A 10,551-nucleotide genomic window follows, 5' to 3' on the forward strand; every position below is an offset into this window, starting at 1 on the left:
TTTATAACTGCTTTCACATCCATATTGTGCTACATTCCTCTTATGTTAAAGTTGTATGTTGTATGCTGTTATCTACTGGACAAAATATCAGCGGGGATTTCGGTACCTCATTACAGCGCCACTTAAATGGCTGCATTGCTCTCTGATGCTCCAAAACAGATGTTAGAGGGAACAGAAACATCACTGCATGTCACGCTAGTAAACACTAGTAACACGTAACACAGCAAGTAACGTTGGCGCTAGCTACAGTAGTAACTGGATTAACAATGCTAAAATGCAAAAAAAAAAAAAAACTTAACCGTTGTAGTGTGAGTGTATTTCACTGTAGAGGATTCCAACAGTGGGACGTACAGTCTGCCACTAAAGCTATGAGCCAGGGCTCCAAACTAACTTTTTGCCTTGGTTGCACTGGTGCGCCTAACGTTTTTGTGCATTTAGGTGCACCAGCACAAAATTTAGGTGCAACCAAATTTTTCCTTGCGTTGCTGTTAACGCACAATTTCAAGGTCACCTTTTTATCATGTTCCATATACATTCATCTATATCACGTAAATGATTTTAAACAAGAATAAGGTGTAGGTAAATACTTATTTTTATTTGTAGCACAGTTATACTGTATATAAAAATAAAATATGAAAAAAATGGTTTAAAGTGCTTCAATGATCTGCAAAACTAACACATTTAGGCAAAATAGAAAGTGCTACTGTTTAAAAGTGCATCCCTGAACTGAGACCTGACATTTCATGGATCAAAGTCTTTGTCGCCCCTAGGGAAGCGCCCAGGCATTTGTTAGCAACTCGCTATCCTGGCTATCTCTTCTGGTGGATGCAGGAGCCTCATTTAAGCAGAATGACTTTTCACGTTTTATCCATGTTAACAGTAGGGGGGAGCTTCACCCATGTGAGAAACCTCACGTCATTTAAAAACATTTGAAACACCACCTCTAATCATGTGAATCACCATGTAATTTTTTTAGTGTGTTGCTCTGTCATTGGCACAGCTTTTTCATTTTTCTTTTATTGGTGATGAAATGTATTGTTTGACCTTTTTTACTAACAGATGATTAAACCAGCAAGAGTTTGTATATTCTTTGTCATCTTTCATTGCTATTCTCTTGTTCAATAAGGGGATTTCAGGACACCATTTTATTTAAATTAGCATTAAAAATGTAACATCTCTCTTTATAAACTCATTTTCATAACTTTCAGGAGACTCCTCTGGCTTCTGATGTTTCACTTTGCTCAAGAACTCCAGCTGTTTTGTTGTGACATACGATCTTGCATATTTCACAACATCGCACTCATAAATGTTTACCAAGATGTATGCCACAGTGTGTTTGGGTAAAAATCTGACTAAATCATTGGAGATAGGATATCTAGGTCTAGATGTTTTTGTCTTCAGGAACATGTTAATAGACTTATTTAATAATTCTCTTCAATAATTCTTGTTGATATTGTTTGTCATTTGTTACCAAAACTTGATCCTTTTTATTTAGACTCCAAACTCATTCTGGACCTTCCTCCAACATGACATTGATCATTTAGGACTTGAGTCCCAGAGGAGTAACTAACAGTGTTACATTGCACCTGGCCCATATATGTCACATCCTGTTTCATACTAAGCCTTTACCTGCTCTTAAAGAGGAATGATAACTACATCCACACTTATATAATGTATAAAAGGTATGAATAGGGCATGGGGGACAGAGAGACACCAATCCTGTTGTGTTATACGTCACGTCTCTTTTGCTTTGCTTTCACTCTCAGACTGTCAACAATAATTTTATTTGGGTGAAAAGGTACTAATTGCTAATCTTGGTCCAATTCAGTTGGACTGGGTCATTTTGAATCAATCTGCTTCCCTTCTATATTCCTTATATCAAATAGGCACAGTTAGAGTATGATTTTGTCCACACGGACAGACAGCTTTTGTTCATAACTACTGTCCCTTTATTCCATCTTATTGCAATGGATAATAGCTGTTCTCAGGAGACCTTGCACAGTGCTTGGAATGATCCATAATCTGACAATATTTTCGGCAGCTGTCATTGTAGATTATGCCTATTGATGGAGACGAGGATGCTGAGATGGGCTTTAGGATGAATCATCTCCAATTTTCTAACATCTTTGCTGAAAGGCTAGCTCGACCATATCTGCTATGGTAATGATTTACCCCATCTAGTTTTAGTTACATGCTCACACATGTATTCGTACACATACACCCACACACTTTACTGTCACATTCTCTTGTCCTTATTCAGCCCTTTCTTAGACTACACAAATTAATGTCTATAATGCACATGTTCACTTTCATCCACTGAATTCCTTTTAAGAGAAACAGGACTGCAGCTAACAATAATTTTCATTATTGATTAATTGTTGTTCAATAATGAAAATTATTGATTTTTTTATGATTAATTGATTCATTGAATTCTGTAAAATGTCAGCAAATCAGTTAAATTCAAAATCAGAGAATTATTAGATTGATTAGATTTGAGAAGCTGAAACCAGTTAACTTTGCTTTTTTTCTAAAAAACATACTTTACAAAGTACAAAATTGTTAGTTTGATTGGTTTTTCTGTTGTGCAAACTGAAGAAAAGTGAATATATAGTGTAATATTAATTATAATATAATAGAAAATGTTCTGAAAAAGGAGACAAAAATGTGAACCAGCTTCATACCTTGAACATCAAATATCAATAGGCAGCTAAATGTGTCTGCTTTTCTCTTAATATACATTCATAGAAATATTATGGATACATTAGAAAGGTGTGGTAAAAACATGATAGGTGCGTTTGAAATGACTCTCACAGTGTTGGAAAAGTGAGAAACATACTCTCATACAGGAAAGGGTGATGGGACATAATTCATCATCAGTGCATTACAGCCTTAGACAGTGATCTGCCTCATCTCCCTTTTGAATGATCTCAATATCCCATGCATGATTCAGGAGGCCATTATTTCATTTTAATGATGCCTCAAACCCCCCAAGACAGCTGTAGGAAGTAGTTTGGTGCAGCCAGGATGCTCTAAAACTGTAAGGCAGTTTGAAGTTGTACTTTAAAAATTACCAAAATTTCGTCAAGTGTCCAAGTGAGCGCTCCAGGGTGAGCTGCACTTTATTTGCATTAGATGTCAGTCTGTGTCATCTTCTGCTTTGTGAGGGTCTGAATGACTGGGGTTAGTCCAGCACCTAATGCATCTGACCTCCTTTCACTAATGGAATAGGGCCTTTTAGATTTACTCAAGGCTGAAATCACTTGTTCTCTCTTTGCAGTGCATTTTCGTCAAAACAGAGGCTGCTCGCTGGCCAGTAACAACACACATAGCTTGCAGGGATTTTTCCCATGTGCGTGACCTAAGCCATTTCATAGAGTGAACTTGTTGTGTGTTATGAATACAGATAGGTATGCCTGGTTAATGGCTGTTACTGTCTGGGGAACAGACTTGCGAGTATAAACTTTGACTCAAGTTGTGCATATACTTTTCATTGATACAGCACACACTTGTGCAAAAACCCACTCTGGATTCAGTATGTCCTTGGACTGTCATGTTGCATTTCTCTGCCCTCCTCTTAGATCATTAAGGTGGAATTGATGTTGCCTGTTCATTATACAAGGGCTAAATGGAAGCACAATGAAAATCTGCCACTCACTGTCAGTCATGATTGCATTATTCCATTACAGCCCATCTGCAGAAGGCTCTCAAGTTGAATCATCAAATACAACCATTGGTTCTTTCCACTTCCTTTTCCCTGCTTCCTGTTTCTCACCATGAATCTTTAACTTACCAATTAGTAACCTCTTATTTGCTGTTGTTCCACTTTATCGTGCCCTGCACCTTTTGAAGATATTGTTTCAAAAACAGACATTAAATATGCATGACCTTGTCATTATAAGAGCTGGGATGTATTATTTAGGGGAAAGAGGATTTTTCAGCTCTTCCTATTCATTGGTCGGATGGATCAAGCCAAGAAGTTACGATTGATTCAAATGACAGAGGCTCAGATGAAGCTCATGGCAGTACAAACCACAAGAGATAAACATTGAAATCAAAATGCAACTACTCTTAGGCTGGCTGCACACTGCCTGCGTGGTGTGAGTGTGGCGTTTCTGTTTTGTGTCAGTTGGGTTGCGGCTACGTGGCGTTTTTTCTTTGTCTTTGCACACTAGAAATGTGTCTGACTTGGTGCTGCTGCTAGCCTTGTCTGTACACATGTATGTTTCCCATTGATATATACTATATACTGATTTGATAAGAGCAAAAACAATGTTGGCAGTATTGTTGGCAAAATAACTACAGTATATTTCATTCTGTAGTGAAAGGTGCAATATTTGAAAAACGATAATTATTATTATTACATTTATGTCTGCATTTATGTCAAAACTTAGAGACTTTCAAACATCAAAATCTCAGTTATTGTGTTTTTGTGTCTAAATGACATATAAACATATTTTTGTATTCTATTTTGCCTGAAAAACGTTTCCCCCACGCATGCAGTCGCATGAAAATTGGGCGCCGGTCCTGTTTCTAGAATTTTTGGCGCGCCTGAGACATGCGTGTCATGCAGGCAGTGTGCAAGCTCTAACCTGTTAACATGGGAAACAAAATTAAAACGGACATGCAACACAGCTGACACGTTCACACCACTCAGGCAGTGGGCAGGAGGCCTTATCATGTGTGTCAAATTAGTTTTTGAAAGTCCTTATAGGAATAGTTTAACTTTTTGGAAAATACACATGTTAGATCATAAGATGGATGATGCTCCCATGACTGTTTGTTAAAGACAGGAGACGGTTAGCTTAGCTTAGCTTATTACATGGCTGTTAAGTACTCGATTCTCGCTTATATGGTTTGTTATTTGTGAATAGCAGACCACTGCTATGAATAACAGACAATGCTATAGACGCTGTTAAACAGCTGAAGTGATAACTAATATTTGTTTACCTTTGGATAGAGCCAAGCTTGCTGTTTTCCCATTTCCAGTCTTTATGGTAAGCTAACAATCTACTGGTTGTAGCTTCATGTTTACTGTACAGATAGAAGAGTGGTATCAATCTCCTCATCTAACTCTTTGCAACAATGCAAATAAGCGTATTTCCCAAAATTTCTTTAAAGCCAATGCATATCTGTCAGTAAGTTTGTCAGCAAACGTAAGAAGCTAACAGCAGGGTTAGAATTCATGTACCATTATACAAATTACAAATTTCAAAATGTGGCACATTGTAAAACAGGAAACATCATTGGCACAAAACAGGGAGACAGATGTGATTACACTGTGTGGTCCCAAGTTTCAATCTCACATTGTGTTCTTGGGATGATCACAAGGTCAGCTTGTCCTCTACCAGTCCAACCAGCAGAAAAACAACCACACTGTACTTGTTAGAAAAATTATTTTTACATGTGCATCACAAGTTCTCAAGATTCTTCATCACATTGTGATTTGTAAGGTTACAGTTATATGTCAAAGCCCACACATCCTCCTGCCCTCTAAAGAACAGAAGTTAAGAACACTGAGTCAGTAGATGACTGCCCAATCTCTCAATTATTCCCTGTACTGTAGTGCCAAGTCAGTCTTAGACACGTTTTTACCATTGACCAGGATTGCTTTTGGGACAGGGATGCAATATGGTCCAGAGCAATCTGTCCTTGTGTCAATATGTCAAAACACTATCATTCCTTTTTATAATGCTGCTGATTGTTAGTGCAAAGCCTCTCTGACAGCACTCCATTTGGTTGATGGTACTGGGAGTCTTTCCTAGAAGTTTGTTATCATGGGTGATGAATAGTAGAATAGCTAGTACTGTACTACACTGAAAAACATGATCTATAATACATTGGTTTTATTAGGCATTATTCAAGGTCCTCCGCTGCTACATAACAGCTGAAAAGGCATATGCTTGTTGTTATATGTACAACTACTGTATCTGTGTTTTTGAATTAGGTAGTAAATCTTAAGAAAATGTAGAAAAAAAATTACCCGGACATTTTGCAAGACAATCGTCTTGAGGTACCGGAGAGACAATGAAATAGGATCCTATAGGAAGGCTGATTTGAGTAATAGATCCTAGTGTTGGAAGGCTCAACAGGTTCAAAAACACTGGAAAGTGGTTAAGCTTTCACACATTTTGAAAGGTATTACCACAACTACCAATTTCCATTCACATGTACATGATTCTTTGTCACATTAAAGATAATGTTGCATTGAGTTACTCAACATTCCTGCTGTTAATGTTAATACCTACTTCCCCCGAAAAGTCAATCATTCATATTCTCAGCACCATCACTCCCACATAGTGAACCTGTTAAACTTGTATTATATTGAGGGCATTTATCCAACAGTGAGTAAGAGAAATTGCTCTTCAATTATAAATTGTGTTTTTAATCATGGAAAGCAGGCACTCAGTCAATTCCACTAATTGCTTTATCCCTGAAGGCATCCACTCACACCAAAATGACGAGACTGTTGATGCAGTACACACTATCTTTACATGGGTATAGATGATGAATAAATACTATATGTATTTTTTGACTTGGGCCCTGTGGCTGACTTTCTTCACAGAACTTACCTTCACATGGATCTTCAACGAGTACCCATCGTTTGTCATACAGGACACGCGGCGATTTGTGTCCCAGAAGACTGGTAACCTCTACATTGCCAAAGTGGAACCATCTGATGTGGGCAACTACACTTGTGTAGTTACCAACACGGTCACCAAAAGCAGTGTTCAAGGACCACCAACTCCTCTAGTGCTGCGGGTTGATGGTATGACAGTTTTACCCTACTCACTATCCATAGAGCTTAAAGTAAGGGAAGAGTGATGAATTGTTTTTGTTTTTCAAAGTAATGTTGTCTGGTCAGGAAATTTGATAGGATAGAAAATAGATTGTGGGGTTCTGTTGCTTCACACTTCCAACAAAATGATAAGTCCCTTGTAAAACAATTCAGCTGATCACATTATCAAAGTTTTCTTGACTTTTATCTGGCTTGGAAAATAGAACTCTTATGAAGTCCCAATTGTCATCAGAAAAATCTAAATCTAAAGACACGTTATAGTTTTCAAAGAAAAAGAGTGATCATTTATTTCAGCTAACACAGTGTTGTCACCAAAACTTTGTTTTGATTTTGTTTCTTTGTGTCCTTTTCAAGCCCTGAGCGGAAAGAATTCCCTTGTGGCATAATTTCTTTTTCTCTCTCTTTGTAACTCCAGGTGTGATGGGTGAATACGAGCCAAAGATTGAAGTGCAGTTCCCTGAAGTTGTCCATGTTGCTAAGAGCTCAACTGTCAAACTGGAATGTTTTGCACTTGGAAAGTACGTTCCACTGTGTGTTATTATACCACCGCCAGACAGTATAATTACACCATTAGTTTTTTTACTGTATCAATCTGAGCGACATGGATTTTAAGTGCAGAATATTTCACATTTTAATAACTCTTCTAACACTCTTCAGTAAAAGTTCAGATTAATTAATCATTGACATGCTTCATTAGTGTTTTTCAGTATTCACTGGTATCTTATGTTTATTGGTCTGAGCTAAATCTGTAGATAAGTTGATCTTTAGGAGTATTTTTCATTTTGAGGCCTTGATTTGTGTTATATTTTCGTGCCTTTAGCCCAGTGCCAACCATCAGCTGGAGAAGAGTGGACGGAGCCTCTTTTGGCAGGAAGGTGGACATAAATAAAGCCAGCGGAGTTTTAGAAATCCCTTACTTCCAGCAGGAGGATGCAGGAGTATATGAATGTGTGGCTGAAAACACCAGAGGAAGAAACTCTGCTAAAGGAAAACTGTCTTTCTATGGTGAGTAGGAGGGTTTCACTGACTTTGATCTACTACTGATCTTTCTTCACACCTCTTGTCTTGAGAAACAAATAATGTCTACTGCCTTTAACCTGTTTGTATTCTTCCCAACATATCTTGCACATTTGTATTCTTCTACCTGTTGATTAATAGCCTCATTCAAAGGTTCACTACAACTGAGCCTGATTGAAAATCCTGCAGAATAAAGTGTAGCTTTGGTGCACGTCACAAAAAGTTTAATTTGTTGTCATGCAGTCTGTAGTTTTTATCAGAACTTATCTATAACGGCATCATATAGTGGAATGTGGTAATAATTTAACCTATTACCAGTAGTTCATTACTGAGGAGCGCTTTATTGTGCTAGCGGCTAACACGGGGTTGTAGCGCACACAGATTTATAGTGCCTTTCAGGGAGAGGTGATTTTTCCCTCACCAACACTGGACTTATAGCCCATATTCTGAGAAAGCTTTTAATGGCCCTTGATTATGGGTTTTTATGGTTTCTCTCTCCATTATTTTGCAGTCTATGCATTGACGATGTCTGCCCACCAGGCCCTGTAGGGATGTGCTTGCCTGAAATCATCAAATCCAGATTTTTCTTTCCTGTGAAGGAGGGTGCCTTTGATATGATAATACAGACTTTTTTGTTGCACCTGTGGGTAAGATGAAATGCTCACAGTACCTGTAGGTAGGCTGAGGATTAAACATAGTTAACTTTAAAGAAAGGTGCCTGTTCACAGAGCAGCATAGCAAAATGTCAGGATCACATCAAGGCAATTTTGTAAACAAGGTCATACGTTTTGAATACAACCTGTGGCTATCACTGTCTTGGTACTGTGTTGCATGGCATTTTATTTGTAGTTGTGTGGAAGTCAGGTTTCTTTTTGTAAGATTTAAGTCATGTCTCATCTCAAAGCCTTGCAGACTGGCCGGCCGCCAGGTGATAAAAATCTGTAATCTCATTTTAAACTCCCATAGACAGGAGCTTGTGGGACATCCATCAACTCTATAGACGAATAGAAGAATCAATATGGGGATGTGGTGTTTGCGACACCCAACCAATGCAGGCACAGGAACAATAAGGGGTGGCCTCTTTTTCGATTTTCCATGTAATTGTCCTTCTGTAGTTCCAGGGGATTTATGAAATTAGATCATGGTTTAGCAGATGACTGCATTTGAATGGGCTCAGACAAGCTCAGATTGACTTTGTTTAGAAGCTGTTGCATCATGTCTTCCGTTCCATTATGTTATCTCTGACGGTCTCATTTGTAATATTGTTAACAGGGTGTCATGTAGTATTTGTTTCTGCATAGTGATCTATTTTCAATTCAGTACTGCTTGCTCGTTTCCGCAATTTCATATAATGAAAGAACATAAAGAGAGCTTGTTTTGTGATAACAAAATAATATCTCACTTTTCATATGTGGCTTCCAAACACTTCTTCTCTGTTGGCTTTGGAAACATTACTTAAATGTGACAGAGTTAGTTCTTAGCAAGTGAAATGCATGCATCACTGTTACCGAAGATACTTAGGATATTAAAAAAGAAATAATCAGCAAGAAACACCTTCATTCATTTGGAAACACACTGTTGTTGACTTTATGCTTCCAGGCATTTTGTCTGTCATCGAATGGTTTTATGATTTTGCCTTTTAAGTTGACTTCTAAACACCAAGTGTTCTAGACAGGATACAGCAGTCAACATCCCCTCAAAACAAAATGTTGATCCCTTTCTGGACTCCACAGAGAACATGATGAGGGATTTAAACAGGTTCATACATGACATGCACAGCCACAATATGACCTATGGATGAGGGACTGTATATTGTCCCTTTGTGTGGTTGAGCATTTGCCCTGCTTGAAAGTCCTTGACACTGAATGTGCTGTGAATACTGTTCCAGCTGTAACTGTACTCTCCTATCCCTGGAGATAGATAAGATAAAAGGCCATTTCAATCAAGAAAAATTAATTGCATTTTTTATTATTATTTCATTATCAAAGCAACACTGCAAGACAAGCAGACAGACAGACTAAACTATCTTGTTCCCCCTGACCCTGGCAGGGTGTCCTGCATTTTTGTGGGTGATTCACAAGGGCCAGATATCTTCTTACACTGTTGCTAGAGATAAGGTGCTAGTCATTTATGTGACACCAGCACCACCATCATACATTTAGAGGCATTTTCTCTATGGATTTCTGTTTTTTCAAAAGACAAAAAGGAAATTTAACCTGTGTTAACTGCATTGCTAAAAAATGAATTACAACCCTTCCATTTAACTGTAAGCATTGCAAAACACATAATACGGTCAGCAAAACAAATTCTTGTAAAATATCTGCATCAGTGTAACTAATCATGTTGATTGTAGTAAATCCATTAGATTATCTTTTAACCTTACAGGGAAGGGTGTCAACAAATCTATTAATTATTCTACAAGTTAAAGGTCCTATGACATGCTGATTTACAGATGCTTTTATATAGGCCTCAGTGGTCCCCTAATACTGTGTCTGATGTCTCTTTCTCTAAATTCAGCCTTGGTGCAGAATTACAGCCACAATAGCCAGTCCCACAATGAGCTTTACTTAGGATGTGCTATTTCTGTGTCAGTAGCTTTAAATGCAATTAAGGAGGAGGGGGGTGGCCTTTACCAACTTCCATGCTTTGAACATTAATTTGCTACTCTTCTGTCTTAGTTGCAAAGTAGTAACAGTCCATTCAGCAGTTAGTGTCCAGCCCACTTCTTCTGATGAGGC

General features: G+C 38.0%; 1 protein-coding gene across 1 annotated transcript in view; it reads left to right on the forward strand.

The window, feature by feature from the left end:
* The window catches only part of cntn3a.1 (contactin 3a, tandem duplicate 1), a 79,639-nt gene that overhangs the window by 34,819 nt on the left and 34,269 nt on the right, over positions 1–10,551 (forward strand). Inside the window, exons 6-8 of the mRNA XM_032520800.1 lie at positions 6,563–6,766; positions 7,212–7,314; positions 7,617–7,801. Of these exons, the coding sequence (XP_032376691.1) occupies positions 6,563–6,766; positions 7,212–7,314; positions 7,617–7,801 (492 nt within the window). The remainder of the gene's footprint in view (positions 1–6,562; positions 6,767–7,211; positions 7,315–7,616; positions 7,802–10,551) is intronic.

The sequence above is a fragment of the Etheostoma spectabile genome, chromosome 7 (assembly GCF_008692095.1).
Source record: "Etheostoma spectabile isolate EspeVRDwgs_2016 chromosome 7, UIUC_Espe_1.0, whole genome shotgun sequence".
In the NCBI taxonomy this organism is placed as follows: domain Eukaryota; kingdom Metazoa; phylum Chordata; class Actinopteri; order Perciformes; family Percidae; genus Etheostoma; species Etheostoma spectabile.